Source organism: Bos grunniens, chromosome 1 (genome assembly GCF_055505025.1).
Source record: "Bos grunniens cultivar Pamir isolate PY7600 chromosome 1, Bosgru_T2T1.0, whole genome shotgun sequence".
In the NCBI taxonomy this organism is placed as follows: Eukaryota; Metazoa; Chordata; class Mammalia; order Artiodactyla; family Bovidae; genus Bos; species Bos grunniens.
Window position 1 is genome coordinate 128,237,596 of NC_141165.1, and position 20,218 is coordinate 128,257,813.

Sequence of the window (20,218 nt, forward strand, 5' to 3'; positions counted from 1 at the left end):
TTATTTTTTTTTTAATTGGGGTATATGTTCGGATGAATGACCATGTGTGTTAAAACTTACACAAATTTATGCATTAATAAGGAAATATGATTAGTGAAGAGTTTAATGATTTGACTTTTCATAGTGGTAAACATGTTGTAAAAGGCCCCTAAACAGGGATTGTAAACTGTAGGGGAAAAAAGAAGAGGATAATCTTATTTGAGCATTCCAAATAATTTCTTGTTTAGTTTTCTTTATGAAAATATCTTTCTAGAAGCCTACACCATACTAATTATATAGCCACACTTGTAGGTATCTAAAGTATTGATACTATAAACTTTAAGTTGCATTTATTCCAATGTAGTTAAGAGTTTTTTTTCTTAATTTCCATTTCCTGTTTCAATTACTCTGAAAACAATTTCTTAAGTGATGTATATTGGTTTCCTTTTTTTTTTTTTTTTTTACTGTTTCAGAGTTGATGTTGAATTTTATATGAGTTTCTTAGCTTTCTATACACATTATTAATTCAGTTCAGGTCAATTTATTTAAAATTAATTTTTTTAAAAAGGTATAGTACATGATTTCTATCACATAGACATTTATGTGATAATGTCTTATGTGATAACATTATGGTTGTGTTGGGAAGACTGGTTACATGAACTGGTTTATCCCCTGGTGTCTTTCATGCTAACTAAAGAATCGTCAGGGAGATTTTGTGAAGCTTATGGTAAGACTTGAGTAATATGTAGAGTTTGGGGATAGAAGAGGAATGGACAATTCTTATATTTGTTTTTGGGAGGTGCTGAATGGTTGTATTTCTTAGTATGTGTGTTTCTTAGTATTTTCTCCTATCATCTAGAATTCTGTTATTGCCTAAAACACATTATTTGATGTAATAAACCTTTTGGTCTGGTCTATGTTAGCATTTAGTAAAAAGATTCAAATTATTTGCTTTGTGTCCTGAAACTCAGAAAACTTTTAATCTTGAATTAGTCTTTCACTTTAATAAAAAGTTTATTAAATTTGAAATTAGAATGAGAAAAAATAATCTAGTACCTTCTTGTCAAAAATTGTCACTCTGAGGTTTAGAAAGGTTATGTGCTTAAATTGATTTTGGCAAAATCGGCTAGAATGGTTTTCTTGACCCCTAATTCTTTGCTGCTTATGTGTGTGTGTGTTAAAAATGCCTTCTTGATGTTCATTAAGTGAATTCTGACTTAATTTTCTCATAAAATGCATCAAACCAAGGCACTTGCTTTCTTCATTTTTCAAAATTATTGAATTTATTTATTTAATGGTTTCAGTCAATAGCTAGTTTAGTTTGATAGGCTTTCACTTTTGCCTTATCAATGATGATTTAAAAGGAAGAGAAGAAAAGGAAAGAGAAAAGGGAGAGAGGAAAAGGGGTTAAAAAAGAAAAAGGAAGGTAAAGAGAAGAAGAAATCCTATGCAGAGCCAGTTCAGGGATTAAAGAGCCAGAGAGAGCAAGGGACAGAGGAAAGAGAAGAGTCTCAGTTGAAAGGGGGCAGTAGTTGGGGCAGGATTCAAGAAAAGTGTGAGACTTCATTGAGAAATAGACTGTACCATGAGTGGGAATTTCCCAGAAGTGTAACTTGCCAGAAAGAAAATTATCCCAAAGGTATTCTTTTTAAAGAGGAAGTTTCTGGCTACTTACTGTGCCTGAGCACAGGCTTCAGCCATCTCCCTATCCCTGCCCCCACTCCTACCCCCGGAGGTGTTGAGTCTGCAGGTCAGTGGCTAGCAGTGGGCACTCTGTTCTGCAGGATGGGGTTTGTTAAAGGTATCAGGAATAAGGCCTATTTCAAGAGACACCAAGCGAAATTTGGAGGAAGATGAGAGGGTAAAGCTGATTACTATGCTCAGAAATGCTTGGTAATCCAGGATAAAAACAAGTACAGCACAGTCAAATACAGGGTGATAGTTCACATAACCAAAAGAGATACCATTTGTCAGACTGCTTCTTCAATGTAGAAGGAGATATGTTAGTTTGTGTGGCTTATGCTCATCAACTTCCAAAATATGGTGTGAAGGCTGCCCTGGAAAATTATCCTGTGACCTGTTCGACTAGCCACCTGCTGACCCTCAGACTCTCACTAGGTTTGGTGTGGACAAGATCTGTGAAGGACAAGTGGGGGTGACTGAAGGTGGGTACGACATGGAGACCATTGATGGTCAACCTGGTGCCTTCACCTGCTATTTGGATGCAGGGCTGCCAGAACTACTACTTAAAGTAAAGGTTTTGGGGTCCTGAAGGGAGTTGTGGATGAAGACTTGTCTATCCCTCTGATTATGATTCAGAAAGCAAGGAATCCTTTGTAGAAGGACACTAGAAGCACATCATAGTTTGGGAAGTTGCAGATTATACATGTTACCTGATTGAAGAAGATGAAGATGCTTACAAGAAATAATGCTCTCAGTACATAAAGAACAATGTGACTCTAGATATGACTGAGGAGATACCTAAGAAAGCTTATGATGCTGTAGCAGAGAAACATCTCCTCATAAGAAGAAGCCCAAGAAAGAAGGTTAAAAGAAGAAGTAGTTTGCAAAACTAATACAATTATGTAAAGTTTAAAAATAAAATAAAATTAAAAAAAAAAAAGAAGAAGTAGAGTCATCGCAGAGTGTCAAATGTCCAGAAGAAAGATGGAGTAGCTTAGAAGAAGGTAAGCCTACACAGAGCTCAGGAATGGGCCACTGGAGCTGATAAACCAAAGCATAATTTTCTATGAAGATTTTTTTGGATAAAAACAATAATAAATTTATTGACCAAGTTAAATAAATAAATAGAAGAGAAAATTCTGGAGAAATATGACTCAAACAAATAAATAGTATTAAGAGTTCATTCACAAAATTCCCACATAAAACTGTTTCTCTCTGATTTTTTCTTGGCTCTCACCTGTTTATTTGATGACTAATATTTTAGATAGCATTCCACAAAATGTGATTGTATGGACTGTATTAGAATTGATGTTGAAAGGAGGCCCATATTAAAAGTTACACTTCAGAACTGATAGTATATAATATATTCTTGCTGTGCCTGTCAGAAATGATTGACAGCTCTTCTGAACTAAGTTTAAGGTGATCTCCAGTAAGTTTGGATGATATATCGTCCAGTTTATCCTGTAGACCTCCACCTTCAATGTAATTTTTTTCAGGAGCTTCGCTTCCTTTTCCATAATGTATTAACAGATCCTTTCTCATTGCAGTGTAATACTACCATACTTTTTTCTGTGTTATCAGTCACTGTTGTAATTAAATGCATTTGTGTTATTTGTAAAATGTCTGTCTCTCCCATTAGACACAAAACTCCATGCAATGAGTATTGTATGCTTTCCATTCATGACTGTATCACCAGCGCACTGAGCCTGACACAAAGCAGATAAACAAGAAATATTTGTTGAATGCACTACACTATTCCAGAAAAAAGTAAATGCAGAATTAAAAAATAAGGCTTAGGATGATGACCATGGAAGTGAGAATCTGCTAAAGAGTGTGTAACAACTCACTTGCTGAGTCCACTAGAAAAAAGGCTTATTTTATTATATTAGCTGACACATGCTCATCTTTTGAAAATTTATTTTCAGTATGAAAAGATATTATAAGTATTAGAACATATTGGTTTATTTCAATTTATATTTAATTTATATGTAAACAAATACATTTAAAATCTCTTATCATCTAGTAGGTGCTCTCCTTAATCTATCCTGCTGTATCTCAAACACTGCTAATCACATTAGACACATTATCTTATTTAACCCCCTTTCAGGAGTGTGCTGAAATTATCTTCCATTTTGCAGTTGAGAAAACTGAGGCCTGGAGAAGTTATGTGCCTTGCCTAAGCTCATACAGCTGACATGACCACATGTTGGTGCTATGAGTATGTGGTTTTAAAAAATTGTTGACCCAAGGAAATTGCCAAAAACAAAAAGTAATTCACACATAGTCATGCTATCATAGTATACTTAAGAGTTGAGATTTTGGACTCAGAAAGTTGAGTTCCACCTGTATTTATTAGTTGAGTGACCTTGAACATTTTATTTAACTTTTGAAAATCTCAGATTCTCCAACCATGTAACACACACTTGATATTACAGCCTTGGCAAGTGAGACTATGTAATATGTGAGGACTAGAAATCAGTCAACACTCAGTGAATTTGAATTTCTTTCTCTTTTCTATGTAACACCCATATTTTCTGTTCTAGTCTAGCCAAAACACTAAATTCTAACTCCCTTTGTTTGTAGGAATGTGTACAAGTAGACATTAGAGAACTATGTATTAATTAGCAAGATTAGTACAAATTTGAAAACTGCTGAAGGAGATGTAGTTGAAATTAAAATTGAATCATTAAAAATGATTAAATAGCAACTTCCCATGAAGTTGTCTTCAATTTCCCACCTTCAGAACACACACTCACAGAGGCATGTACACACAGTTTCCTGAAGAACTATTCGTAGGTGCTGTTCTTTTCCTTCTGCTTTACCTGTCCCCATGCAACTGGTATTTCCCAGCACATCATCTGCCCGGAGTGCTTGTCTACTTAATGGTCGTTGTGCACTGCTGCACTGCAACTTTTTTAGTATTGTAAATATCTATAACTTTATATAGACTAAAAGAATACTTCTCCTGAATATTATCTTAAAATATTTGTTGTTTAAGGGGAATAGTCAAGGAAAATTGTCTTAGAGTCAGTAGAGTCTGTAAAATCATAATTATTTTGGAAATTATTTAGGAAAGAAAATTAATTCCCAGATGCTTTATATTTGTTTATCTACAGACCTTTGTTCTCCGTAGCTTGTATTCTTCTCCTTTACTTCTGATGCTGTTTATATGTACTTATCTTTAATTTGACTCAAGTCAGTCTTTTGAAATGAAGCTGGCTAAATATAAGTAAATAAACATTACATATCTAATTACAAATTTTAATAAGATGATGGAAAATTATCAAATCACGAATTTTTTTTCTACAATAGAACTATTATAATTACAGTTAATCTATGAGAAATCAGTCAGAAGGGAAAAACTAAAAAAGGAGAAATACTGATAGGTGAATAGTGTTTCCAAACTTTTACCATTAAAATAAGTTTTTAAAAGCTAATTATCAATTGTAGTTTAATATTTGTCAGTAATGTATATCTATATATGTTTAAGTCACTGTCAGCTTTGATCTGAAGCAGTAATTATCTTCATTTTATATATAAGGTGGAATTTTTAATCTTGTTTGAAAAAGATGGTTGTGTATTTGTATACCTATAATGACATATACCTATCTGTATATGTATATCTATCAATGACATATACCTATCTGTATATGTCCTTAGCTAACCTAGATAACCTATAGTGATTTGTTGTGTAAAAGAGCAGTGATTGTTCAGATGAAATATGTAAAAATTTCATGTAAGACCTCCCTTATGTTTCATTATAGGAAATGATTTAACTTGGCTTTCTGCTTTCTGGACCTTGAGTTGCTCAACTTTGGGGGGCCCTCCACTTTGATAAAGATGTTTCTAAATTTTCTCCAAATGTTAATAGTATATTTTATCTGCTCTAATGCTTTGAAAAATCACCTTTGCAATTTTTGTGAGAAGGCAGAGAAATATAAATCAATTTAAAAATAAGTAATATGAAAATTTATTAATTTCTTAATCATATTGTAATCATTATCATAGAGGATTGTTAGTGACTTTAGATTTATTTGTTTTCCTGTGTCAGACTGAAAAACTTTTACTTTCACTGAAGGTCCCTTACCATTCTGCTTCCCAGCCCCAAGCATGTACATACACACTTCCTGTAAAGTGTACCTTTTTCTCATCTTACTTGAGCAGGCAACCAAGCTTGTTAAGAATATAAATTTAGAGAAAAAGGAGACTTGAAAATTCCTCAAGTTGAATTTTTTTTTTTTTAGTAAAAGTATAATTGGAATCATTTAGCATATAAAAGTAAAATATGCTATCCATTCCTACTTATTTCCTAGAGAATACCTGATTAGACTTATAGATAATATAAATGGAGTTAATTTTAATTCAGTATTTAATAAGCTAAGTACAATTTAGGCCTTAAGGGACAGAAACTGTTTTATTGTAATAATGAATTTAGATAACCAGGGCTCAGTGGATATAATATGATTAAACTGTATATTAATTTAAATAAAAGAAAGTTATATAAGTTGAAATAAAAAATGTGATATTGGAAAGAAAACTTCAAAACCATATTTTATAATAAAAACCAATGTTTTGAAATTTATATTATTACAGACTTTTAGTAGTTAATATTTTTATCTCATTAGAGTCATGTGCTTTTTGCTACCTAATGTTATTTAAAAGTAATATATACAGTAGCTATAATATAATTCTGTTTCTAAAGACCCAGATTCATTTTATTATATTGAATAGATATTATTATATTGTATTAGATATGAATAATCACTTTTTGTACTTTTTCATCTTTAAAAAAATTTCTCAATAAATTCCAGTTGACTGACAGTATAATTTGTTGACAAAGTAAAAAGCATTTTCCCTTTATTGGCTAATTTAATTAAAATTATAGTGACATTAAGTTTTAAAAAAAAATTTTAAATAGTGTAGATAGTAAGATATTACCCACTTTCAGTGGTGACGTTTTAGAATATCTTCCTTTAAGAAAGTGTTATTTTCATTATGATTTGACTCTGTCCTTCTATTTGACATGCCATACCTTTTCTATAAAAGAATTAAAAACAACAACAACCGGAAAGTACTTTCTTTGTTCAAGGTCAGTCTGCAGCTTCAGTTGAAATACCCAGATCAAAACATGTAACTTTTGCTTCATGGTTTTATGATGTACTTTTTAAATAGCAATTCAGCTTCAAAGACTGTGTAATAGCTAAGAGGAATATATAATTTTTCTTCATTTTTTTAATATTTAGCCAAACTTAATAATGTCTCTTACTTGTTACTATACAATACTAGTACAATTAGTAACATCTAGTGGAATAAGTTGCTGATTTTGAAAATCCTAGAAGTTACTCAGGACCAGAAATAAATACAACAGTCCACAAATGGTTTTGAATTAGAAAATGTAACTACATCTAATAAATGTTGTTACGACTGATTATACTTGCTTGCCAAGAAAATTTGACTATGTTTTATTTCATTATAAAGTTCATTTGCAAGATGTGAGACAATCAACAGTTTTGATTTTAGGGATATTTCCTAAAAATCTTAATATTAGAATTATCTGTGTGTGACAAAATTGTCTTAATAAATTCCCATTACTTGATTACAGGTTGAATATTTCAGACATCCACACCAATTAGAATCCTGATTATTTTGATTGCCAGAAATCTGTAAATATATATATTATCCATTGATATATTCAGTTTCTATATCAGACACCTGTGATTTAAACAGTTTTAGTGGTTTATAATTTACACGAAAGTCAGCTGCATTTCATTTTTTGAAATTTTGGTTTTCTTTTTTTTTTTTGCTTCATAAAATACGTGAGTAAGCCAATCAATTGATCTTAGGTAGTATAGATGATATAGTGTTTGTTTCTAATTTATATGCTAACTGATTTAAGATAGAACTAAAATAGGTTACTTCTCAAATACATTCAAGCTGGCTTCTCAGTATGTATTTGTTAGCATACCCTTCTAAATTTTAACATCTAACTCCTCCAATTGTTTGGCAACTAGGCTATTTTGTGGTTTCTATGAATAGACTTTAAAGGCTTTGTGTCAATGGAATAATCTTAAAATCAAAGTCCTACCTTGTCTGCTATAACATACCAAGTAAAACAGTGTTCTTAAATTCTGCTTTAAATTTTTATGGGACTCTAATCAACTGGATATATCAACTGTGTTACAGGCTGTCTGATGACATTTTGAAGTAGAAAAAGTAAATTGCCTTTTTTATTGTACCCTTTGCCAGACATTTTCCTACTTTGACTCAAGGCAAACCATTCAATTGAGATGATTCAGTTCATTTATTACTGAAGAGCTCATTGAGTAATATTTGTAATTCAGTCATAATTTGGAATACATCATGGGCTCTTCTTCTCAGCTCCCTCAAAGAAGGAAAATGCAATTTATGGGTGCTGCATTTGAAATTTATGATAGTAGAAATAGTAATAGACATCTTTCAGAAATTTATATTTTCACTAATATATATTCCTTAAAGTTGTTCTGGTGTTCTATTTAAAAGGCAGATCTTAGATTCAGTGAACTATTTCATTCATGTATAAGCTTAATAAGTTCATCATTCATGTAACTTTTGGAAGGTAGGGTGCAAAACAGGAGTACCTCACATTGGACGTCCTTTATATTTAGATTTTTAACATATATATATAAGATTTCACTAGCCCCCTTTAAAATTGCTGAGAACTGAACTCTAATGAGCTTCCCTGGTAGACAGCATTTCACAAGTGTTGTGACAGTTTGTTGTTAGAGGAATTAAGTGTGATTCCATCAGGAGACAAGGACTCTTGGAAGCTTACATCTAGACTCCTCTGAACTTTGCCCCATACACCTTTCTCTTTGCCCATTATGCTTTTTATCCTTTCACTGTATGTATAAATCATAGCCATGAGCATGCCTATGTGCTAAGTCCCGTAGATCTTCCCAATGAATCACGAAATCTGGAGATTTGTCTGGAAGACTCCCAGCCTGGCTGTCCTCTTGTAATTTAACTTCAGTTACCTGGAATAGATATATTTTTATAATTAAATACATTGTCAACCTTAAGTTGGAAGTTTACATAGTGTAAGAAAAACGAAAAAGAAAGCTACATCTTTGTTGCAGTGATACTGTTACCTCTCTATAACCTGCTCTTTTTCAACTTTGATTTCTGGATCATGTCCATGCATTTACTCAGGTATATAGTTCTGGTTGGGAGAAGGCAATGGCACCCCACTCCAGTACCGTTGCCCGGAAAATCCCATGGATGGAGGAGCCTGGTAGGCTGAAGTCCATGGGGTCGCTAAGAGTCAGACACGACTGAGCGACTTCACTTTCACTTTTCACTTTCATGCATTGGAGGAGGAAATGGCAACCCACTCCAGTGTTCTTGCCTGGAGAATCCCATGGACGGAGAAGCCTGGTAGGCTGCAGTCCATGGGGTCGCACAGAGTCGGACACGACTGAAGCGACTTAGCAGCAGCAGCAGCAGCATAGTTCTGGTTATCTGGGCTTCCCAGGTGACACTAGTGGTAATGAACCCACCTGCCAATGCAGGAGACTCAAGAGACACAGATTCAATCCCTGAATCGGGTCTGGGAGATCCCCTGGAATAGGAAATGGCAACCTGCTCTAGTTTTCTTGCCTGGAAAATACCATGGACAGAGGAGCCTGATGGCTACAGTCCATTGGGTCAGAAAGAGTCAGACATGGCTTAGCACCTGAACAAGAACATTTTAGAGCAATGTTTCATTATGCTGTGTGCTCAGTTATGTCCAACTCTTTGTGACCCCGTGGACCAGTAGCCCGCCAGGCTCCTCTGTCCTTGGGATTTTCCAGGCAAGAATACAAGAGTGGGTTGCCATTTCCTCCTCCAAGGGATCTTACTGACCCAGGGATTGAACCCATGTCTCCTGCATCTCCTGCATTGGAAGGCAGATTGTTTACCACTGGGCCATCCAGGAAGCCTTTTTAGAGAAATAGAGGTTAGTATTTTTTAAACTCATTTGAACTTTTCAATTAGATGTTCCATTTTCATTATTATTTCTTAATACCACAGGAAATTCTTTTTCTGTTTATTCATACCAAGAATCTGTCTACTCACATTGTTACAGCCAAGTATGTTAAACGCAGTTTTATAACTCCTTTTGGGACTTCCCTGGTGGTTCAGTGGCTTGGACTCTGAGTTCCCAATGCAGAGGGCATGAGTTTGATCCATGGTCAGGGAGATGGATTCCTGATTGGAAAAGACCCTGATGCTGGGAAAGATTGAAGGCAGAAGAAGGGGGCAGCAGAGGATGAGATGGTTAGATCGCATCACCAATTCAATCAACATGAATTTAAATAAACTCTGGGAGACAGTAAAGGACATGGAAACTTGGCATGCTGCAGTCCATGGAGTTGCAAAGAATCAGACATGAGTTAGTGACTAAACAACAACATCATAACACCGTTGGGACAGGAGGAGGGTAGATTAAATATTGTGGTAATAGGATTCAATAGGATATTTGGTAACTCTGCCTTTAATCAACTATGTGATATTGGGCAGGAACTTTTTTTAATTATTAAATTGACATCATCTTGTTTTGTACTTTGAATTATAATATCATTGACTTTTTTACTTCTTTTATCTTTGTAGATATTAGGACACTATTTTCCCATTTCAGTGTGTCTACCTTGGAAACATTTTGTCCATGACATTTATGTTAGAAGTTGATAGAACATGTCCACCAGTCCAAGCTGGATTGATGTAAATGAATCAATAAGTTTGATATGAGAATGTGGTGTGATAAGACTGAAAGGATCCCAAAAGTACATATGCCATCTTTAGAAATTATTGTAAAGTTAAAAAAAAGAATAAAAAAATAAAATAAATGCATACAATATGAGTCAAAAAAAGTAATTGCATATTTTATGAAAAAAATAAAAGCTGTAAACTAAAAAAAAAAAAAGAAAGAAATTCAAACTGAAAAATTTATAGCACAGTTGTCCCTCAAGACCTTCAGGGGATTGATTCCAGGAGCCCCAGCATATAGCAAAATCCACCAATGCTCAAGTCCCTTATATAAAATGGCATTATTGTTGTTCAGTTGCTCAGTCGTGTCCGAGTTTTTCCCACCCCATGCACTGCAGCATGCCAGATTTCCCTGTACTTCACTATCTTCTGGAGCTTGCTCAAACTTACATCCATTGAATTGGTGATGCCATCCAACCATCTCATCCTTTGTCATCCCCTTCTCCTCCTGCCCTCAATCTTTCCCAGCATCAGGGTCTTTTCCAATAAGTCAGTTCTTCACATCAGGTGGCCAAAATATTGGAGTTTCAACCTCAGCGTCAGTCCTTCCAATGAATATTCAAAATTGATTTCTTTTATGATTGACTGGTTTGATCTCCTTGCAGTCTTCTCTATCACCTCAGTTCAAAAGCATCAGTTCTTCAGCACTCAGCCTTTTTATGGTTCAAGTCTCACATCCATACATGACTACTAGAAAAACCGTAGTTTTAATTATACGGCATATGGCATAGTACAAGGAATACAATGATCCCTCTTTAGCTAAGGATGCAAAATCTGAGATTATAGAGGGATGACTCTGTATTTATTAAAAAATATAAGTAGACCTATGCAGTTCAAACCTCTGTTGTTCAGGGGTTCCTATCCTCTGCAAGATAAACAAAACAGTAGTGCATGTCAGATCAGGCCCAGGGACAGTTTGTGATCTCTGCTTTACATATTCATATCTTCATAAATCTGCCCAAGAGATTTCCTATTTAAACAGATTTTGTTCCTACTCTGAGGTATTTTGAGCTAAAAGTAACTTTCAGTTTGCCTTTCAGAAGTAAAATATACATTACTAATCAAATGGACAAATTAGGAAAGTCTGTCCTTTTCAAAACATTGTTAAGAATGAGTTGTCAGTATGCACATTTATTCAAGACTTTTTTTCTGAAATTCTCATGGAGCACACTTGTTAAAAAAGTATAGATGTATACTTCCTTTCAATTTTTGCAGTGAACTCAAAACTGCTCCCTTGTAGTTCAACCTGTAAAGAATCCATCTGCAATGTGAGAGACATGGGTTCAATCCCTGGGTTAGGAAGATCCCCTGGTGAAGGGAAAGGCTATCCACTCCAGTATTCTGGCCTGGAGAATTCCATGGGCTGTATAGTCAATGGAGTCACAAAGAGTTGGACACAACTGAGTGACTTTCACTCCCAAAACTGCTCTGAAAGAAAAGGTTATTAATTAAAAAGTAAAAAATATAGATATTAGAAATTTCTATGTAAAATAGAGCAGTTTTGATCTGTTCATTTCTTTTTGTTAAACAGAAATTGTTTTTTTAAGCCTTAAATGAATATTCGTTTTACCTTCCCCATGGCTTAGCCAAACAATCTGGAATCTCCTGGCCTCTTTTTATACTAATTGGATTGTTTGGATTTCTGTTTTGTTTTTTTTTTTTCCTCTTTTAACTTTGAGTAAGTTTTCAAAATTCAAAGTAACTTATCTAAAGCAGTTAATTACCAGAAATACTCATTTTACTGCAGAGTTTAGATTTACAATTCTGGAGTTGATTGTGATGACTTAATCTCCACTTAGGTCAGATTGCTTTTTAATATATGGAAGGTTAAAAAAAAATACATAAATTTCAAGTGGGTTAAGGAATTGTGTACACTCTTACTGCTTTGTCATTAAGCTAAATGAGGTATTAAAGTCTTAAAACCATAGTTATAATGAGATAGAGAACTCAACCATAACTATATGACTAAAAAAAAAATACTAATTGATGATGCCCTCTTTTCAATTGTCCGAAATAGACTTATTTCATGTGGCGTTTTTAATTGAGTTATAACTGTTCTTTGTTTTTCTTTCTGTTTTTATGGGTATAAGACTCTTTAACTTGTAGAACTTTTTACTTTATTAAACATCTATTCTCTAGTAATTTAGGTCTCTCTCTTTTACCCTCAGAAAGCAGGTCTAGTAAGTGTAGTAGTGCTTATCATAAGGTTGATTTCAGGAGTCTTTTTTTTTTTTAATTTTTATTCTAAACTGTATCTTTTTGAAACTGTAGAATAAGGAAACATTTTAAGCAAACACTGAAGGTTGAAGGTAGTTTTCTACTGATAATGAAATTATGTTTTCTAAAAGAAGAATATATGTAACTGTGGTTATTTTACATGAAAAATCTTGATGAAAATTCAGAAATAAGTAATAGATTTTTGGAGGTAACCATTACTATGTAGTGGTCACTGTATGCTTGCTGAGGATGGAACACTGAGCAAGACAGTGTTCCTGCACTTTGGACCGGACTGGTCCATTGTTTCTTAGTTTTTCTCAGACGTTGAGTGATTTTTTTAGTTAAAGAAATTTAACAGATTTTCCTTTTAGAATGAATTTCATCAAACACATGAGGTAAATGTTAGTTTTCTGGTGTTTATATGGTATATTTCTTTGAACATCATGACTCCTAAGATAGTAATTTTGATTTTAATTATTATTCTTAGCAAAGGATGTATAACAAGGAAAATGCTCTATACATTATGCCTAAATTGTATTTATCTGTTTTTTTAGCTGGGAAGTTTTAAGATTTCTTCTGTCAAACATAAGATGGTGGTTGGAAGAGTATGGCTTTGATGGATTTCGTTTTGACGGTGTTACATCAATGCTCTATCATCACCATGGAATAGGTAGGTAAACTGATACATTCCAGACGTAACTAAGGATTTTATTTTATATTTGTACTGGAAGATTATAACCAGGCTTAGGATTCAGTTACATTGCTACAATGACCATTATTGTTGGTTTGATTTTTATTAGTTCTTTTATGTCTCTAATCACTTCTGATCCCTTTTTGGCAGGAAGTCAGGTATAAATACTTTTTATAATAAATAAAGGGTAATGATTTTCTTTGAAATATTTCTACTTAATATGCTATCCTTAATATGTGGCATTCTTTAAAAAAAATTTTTTTAAGGATATAATTATACCAGTCTCAGGCTGTGAAAATGACAGCAATTGTAATGAAAAATAAATAACAAATTAATAAATGAGAACATTTGTTAATGTATGGGTTCATTTGCATATTAAATATTGAAGATAAATGTATACATTTTAAATATAAATGTGCTCAGTTAAAATTAAATTGTAAATTAATTTGTAATTAAAACTATGGATTAGAGACCTTCAGTTTAAAAGTTGTACAAAGAAGTAGAATCATAGAATCCTAATCCTTCAATAGATAACATGTAGAAAAAATATTGTTTTTTTAATGACCAAATATTTAGCAACCTTATTCATAACTAATACCTGGAAACAAGCCAGGCATGCTTTAATAGATTAATGGTTAAAAAATGTGGTATATCCATAGCATGAAATTCTACTTAGCAATAAACAATAACAATATGGATACATATAACAATTTGGATTAATTTTCAGAGGATTATACTGACAGGTAAAAAAACTTGTTTCAAAAGAGGACACATATATAATATGATTACTTTTATGTATCATGCTTGTAGTGACAAAATAAATAGAGTAAGTCAGTCGTCATCAAGGGTTAAGGACCATGGTGAAAAGGCAGGAGGAAGGTGGATCTCATTATAAAAGGATATCAGGTGAGCTACCTGTGATGTAATTTTATATCCTGGCTGTATAATGCCAGTACCTTGGCTGGGATATTACACCATGGATGTTCATATGTTCCCATTGAAAATGCCATTACACCATGGCGTTTCAAATATTGGGAAAACAAGTAAAGTCTACATAGGATCAGTTCAGTTCAGTTCAGTTCAATAGCTCAGTCGTGTCCAACTCTTTGCGACCTCATGAATCGCAGCACACCAGGCCTCCCTGTCCATCACCAACTGCTGGAGTTCACTCAAACTCATGTGTGTCGAGTTGGTGATGACATCCAGCCATCTCATCCTCTGTCGTCCCCCTTCTCCTCCTGCGCCCAATCCCTCCCAGCATCAGATTCTTTTCCAATGAGTCAACTCTTCGCATGAGGTGGCCAAAGTATTGGAGTTTCAGCCTCAGCATCATTCCTTCCAATGAACACCCAGGACTGGTCTCCTTTGGGATGGACTGGTTGGATCTCCTTGCAGTCCAAGGGACTCTCAAGAGTCTTCTCCAGCACCAAGTTCAAAAGCATCAATTCCTTGGAGCTCAGCTTTCTTCACAGTCCAACTCTCACATCCATACATGACCACTGGAAAAACCATAGCCTTGACTAGACGGACCTTTGTTGGCAAAATAATGTCTCTGCTTTTGCATATGCTACCTAGGTTGGTCATAACTTTCCTTCCAAGGAATAAGCATCTTTTAATTTCATGGCTGCAGTCACCATCTGCAGTGATTTTGGAGCACTGTATGTTATTTCATATAACTGTGGCTTCCCAGGTGGCTTGAATAACCTGCCAATACAAGTTCCATCTCTGTATTGGGAAGATCCTCTGGAGGAGAAAATAGCAACCCACTCCAGTATTCTTACCTGAAGCATCCCACGGACAGAGGAGCCTGGCGGGCTACAGTCCATGTGTTTGCAGAGTCAATGTGCTGAGCAAGTACACACAAACAATCTACAGTTATCTCAAAATCAAAAGTTTAATTAGATCTTTTAAAAATCCTCTTTATATCAGAACAAAGTGACTCAAAGTATGTATATGAAAATGTTAATTAGTACAAGTATATGAAAGTATATAGCATAAGTATATGAAAATAGTTATTTAACTATTATCTCACTTAACTCTGTAAACTGCCTTCAGAAAGACTCTTGGGTGGTATAAAAATAATGCTTGTGTAGATATCTCATTTTAATTTCTTCTGCATTAAAACTTTGTTGTAGGAAATACATTGTGTTTATAAGATCTACTCAAATATTTTTTACAACCTTCTGAAGTGCGGTAGGCCTTGTTTGTTTGGCTAAAACCTCAGAAAAACAGGGACATGTGTTTTAAATAAAAATATGTATCTATATTCACCCGGGGGCTTCCCAGGTGGCTCAGGGTAAAGAATCAGCCTGCCAAACAAGAGACTTGGATTCAATCCATGGATTGGGAATATCCCCTGGAGAAGGAAATGGCAACCTACTCTTGCCTGGGAAATCCCATGGACTGAGGAGTTGGCAGGCACCAGTCCATGGGGTCACAAAGAGTCAGACATGACTTAGTGACTAAACAATAACAACAATTTGCGGACAACAATCAATCCATGATAGAGACTTTAGAAATCAAAACGTAACTGCCAAGAAAAGCTGCTACAGTCAAAATCTGCTGTTATCTGCTCTTATTCATGGTGCTACCTACTCTCCTCTCCATGAAACATTTCTAGGGAGCAAGTTGAATCTGTAAAACATGACAGATATCAGTGATACCTTCCACTGTGGAGAGAAGCTGACTTTGGAGATGAAAAAGGCAATCATGATAAAATTCAAGAAAGATCTTTTCCTAGATTAAAGCATCTACATGCCTGCCCCTTCAGAACCTTCCTCTGCTGAGAGCTAGGTGTTTTCCAAAGAATTGTGGAGTTGGGAAAATGAGCTGAAATCTATGGATATGGTATATGCTTCTTATGGTCAGAGAGCTCAAAAAATGGAAAGAAAAACATTGAATTATTTAGCGTGTTTCCCAACTTTGAGATGAAGATGAAAATAAAAATTGAAACTGCAAAAAATTATATAATATAGCAGAAGAAATCTGAGATGACACTATTAACATAGACACAGAGTGTTTAATTTATAAAATTCTGTGATAAAGAAAACTTCATCCAGTAATATCTTGAAGAAAAAGTAATTTACCTGCATAAATGAAAAAAAAAAAAAGGCTGAGCTCATACTATTCCATTGCCACAGCAGTGTCTGCAAAATTCTTAAGGATAGAAACTGTCATTTGAGAATTGGATATTTGAATTGCCATTGTAAGATACATTTGAAAGAAATTGAAGAGTCCACGTAAAAATATCCTTCAATGATAGAATCGAGCAAACTGAAAAAAAGGAGTTAAAATAAAAGAACTTATAAGAAATCAGCGGGGAAAAAGGCAGGCATTCAGCACTAAGTAGACTTAATTAAAAATAATAGTAAACAGCTGAAAGAATAGAAAGTTAATAGTATAATACCAGTAAGTGAAATATACTATAAGCAATCAAAATCAGGAGATGGGGCAAGAGGTAGAAAGAAGTTGAGGGATATTAAACTGTTTTTGTCATCATAGGAAATCCATACTCCATAAATTCTAGCCATATTTAAAATAATGTAAATATTTTGTCTCAATTTTATGATGGTTTTCCTATTTGCTTGCCTTCAGAGGGATCAAATACGAGCTATCTAATATTAAGATCTCAGTGTGACCAAAAAAGTTATCTAAAAATTAAAATTTATAAATCTCTGGTATTTTATTTTGTGCTGGACAATTCAGTTCAAATTAACTTAAAATTTTAAATCACAGAGATTTTGTTTGCTTTTGTAAAACAAAAGTTGAATTGTAGGATTGTCTGAACTTTGAATGTAGTTATCTGGTACTTTTTAAGTTAGATCATATAGTTACTAATAGCATTATATGGGGAGAAGGCAATGACACCCCACTCCAGTACTCTTGCCTGGGAAATCCCATGGATGGAGGAGCCTGGTAGGCTACAGTCCATTGGGGTCGCTAAGAGTCGGACATGACTGAGCGACTTACCTTTCACTTTTCACTTTCATGCATTGGAGAAGGAAATGGCAACCCACTCCAGTGTTCTTGCCTGCAGAATCCCAGGGACGGGGGAGCCTGGTGGGCTGCCGTCTATGGGGTCGCAGAGTTGGACACGACTGACGCGACTTAGCAGCAGCAGCATTATATGGTATCAAGGTCCATTACACTTTGCTCTGATAACAAAACTGATATAAACCAACTAATTGTGGGGGGTGGCATTTGTACAGAGTTAAGACTTGCATACTAACATAATGCATCCATATTGATTTTCTGTTTTCCAGGTGAGAATTTTTCAGGTGATTACCATGAGTATTTTGGACTACAAGTAGATGAAGATGCTTTGACTTACATCATGTTGGCAAATCATTTGGTTCACACACTGTATCCAGATTCTATAACAATAGCTGAGGTAATAATGATCTCTACCCCCTGACCCCCTTTAAGATAGAACATTTTGTTGACATACAATATTTGAATAATCTCTATGTTGTCAATGATTGCATAAGTGAAATTATACCCTGACTATAGTGCAGCTACCTTGTCTGTGTGGCACATTATTCAGAATTCACTGTTTTCCTATTATGAGATAATGTTCCCTAATTACTTGTCATTATTCCATTGTTAAAAAAGAAAATGCCAGTCGTTACAAAGTAAAATATCCTAATCAGTGGACAAGTCCTTTTGCTATGAGACCTTCAGCACAGAAAAAGAATTGAATATTAATATGTGTCTGTCTATTTAATTTTTTTTTTTCCTGGCTTAATCATCAGAGATGGCATGGTTCACTGCCTGTGAGCTTCTCTGAAACCTCTCTTGTTCTGATGCGATTACCTTTCTTGTTTACGTTATTGCTCTCGGATTGCCAAATGTTCACTAGTTATTCATGATTACTGAAGGTTCATGATTAACTGTCCCAAAGCTGCACTGTAATGATATAATTCGGTATATGCATAATTGACAATTCCCCTCTTGGTGATAAATTTGATAAATTAAGAAGTTTGTTAAATGCTTATGCTAATTTAGATTTAGTACTAAAATCCCTTTGGTTTTGAGTCCTCTAACTAGGAATTATTATTAAAATTGAATTTCATGTTAAAACTGTTCTATACAAAATATAGAGGTTGGCATCTAAAAATAGTAAGACTATCTTTGAAAGAGTCAGAGTTAAGAAGTATTTTCATGTTGGCATTTAGTTCATTGAAATGAAATGTAGTCGTGATGGTCTCTTATTATTTATTATTTGTATATTTATTTAATATTTGTATAGTAGTATTTATTATTTGTATAGTCTTTCTTCTTGCATCATTTCTCAAAACTCAAAATCTCAAATTACTGATATGATTTCCTTGTTTATCTCTGGATTGAGAACAGCTACTCTAGGCCTTTTGCCTTCTAAATATCTTCTAGGATAGAGCAATGAATCCTAAATTCCTGGAGTAAATTTTCATATAAAATTTTTTTAAAAGTCCACAATTACAATGTCATCTTGATATCCTGTATTGTTTCACAGTCTCATCTTACCTGTATTTAGTCATAACTTATAAGTCTTTCCAATGTTTGTGCTAATACTTTTTGTGCTGAATATTTTTAATGTACTTCAGAAGAAATCTTAAACTTTTATTTTATACTTTATATATTTTACTTTTTATCTGTCAAACATAAAAAAGTTATTTAGCTATTTATAAAAGTTAATTATATTTATGGCAATTTGAAGCAGAGACATTATGGATGACAAATTACTATAAACAATTAATGACAGTGCACATCAAAAGCAGGTACTGAAGAAAAAGAAGCAATTATTTAATACATGAAACTGAAAATTGTTACATTGATCTTTCCGTTCATTTCAAGTAAAATAGTTTCATCATCTAGGGAGCTTTTGTCTGATTATTCGTGTTTCTACCAATGAAACTTTGAGACTTTAGCCTACTTTGTATTACTTGGCTTTAGATTTTTTTAAAACAAGATGTGTCTTCAATTTATTCTACTTAAATTGAAAACTACTTCAATTTCAATACATCACTTTTCTGTCTAGTGGGAGTCTATTCAAGAAGTGGAATTGATCCTCATGAACTTTTTTTTTTAAGAGGGGAATGTGGTGTAACGAATAAGTAATGCAATGTTATATACAGTCCTGTATATTGAATTTAGTTATAATGATAGTTATTAAAATTGAAGGCTTTTTTCTGGAATATGTCTACCTTTATACGTGGTTATATTTGCTGTTTTAATGAAAAATATTTTTTGATGACTGAAGCTTTCTCCCCCTCTGGAATAGTCATAAGTGATCTTTAGATTGAAGAATTAAAGCTATTTTAACTTCATTGGAAGCATATATGACCACTTGAATATCCTTTTGTTATCAACTTCTTTATATTTAAGTATATTTATTTTCATGACCATTACATTTTCTCATTTTCTTCTTTTAAGATTTTAAAAGAGTAGTTCTTAACTCTCCACTTTCAAATAGGAGCTACAAATACCTCATATGCATTAATGGGGCAGCCTTCTAGGAGTCAGATTTAGGAGTTAAGACTTATTGGTCTCCAGATATTTTTCTTAGCAGATTCTATTTCTTATAAGCTATTTTCTAAAACTACCTATAGACCAAATATAGAAAGCACCTTAATGTTTCCTTGAGAAAAAATTATCTTGATCCTTAATGCCATCTTATTACTTGTCTCATGAAAACTCTGGGTCTTCTAAAAACTTTTCCAGGAAGCTACTGTATATGTATTTCCAGTGTCTAACACAGGTGCCTGATACTTAACACATATGTAGCCAGCGTTAATAAGGAGTTGAACTGAATACCTATCATAACTGTGAAAATGTGACATAAAATGATTTATCTGTTAACCGTTCATCCTTTTTCACTTTTTTGAT

At 33.8% G+C, this 20,218-nt stretch overlaps 1 protein-coding gene and 1 pseudogene across 2 annotated transcripts in view; both read left to right on the forward strand.

Annotated features, from left to right (window-relative positions):
• The window catches only part of GBE1 (1,4-alpha-glucan branching enzyme 1), a 318,366-nt gene that overhangs the window by 200,745 nt on the left and 97,403 nt on the right, over positions 1-20,218 (forward strand). Inside the window, exons 8-9 of the mRNA XM_086321961.1 lie at positions 13,218-13,333; positions 17,617-17,744. Of these exons, the coding sequence (XP_086178087.1) occupies positions 13,218-13,333; positions 17,617-17,744 (244 nt within the window). The remainder of the gene's footprint in view (positions 1-13,217; positions 13,334-17,616; positions 17,745-20,218) is intronic.
• LOC147380204 (large ribosomal subunit protein uL18 pseudogene) lies at positions 1,336-4,514 on the forward strand (annotated as a pseudogene). The gene has a single exon (XR_015134957.1). The product of XR_015134957.1 is annotated as a large ribosomal subunit protein uL18 pseudogene (transcript).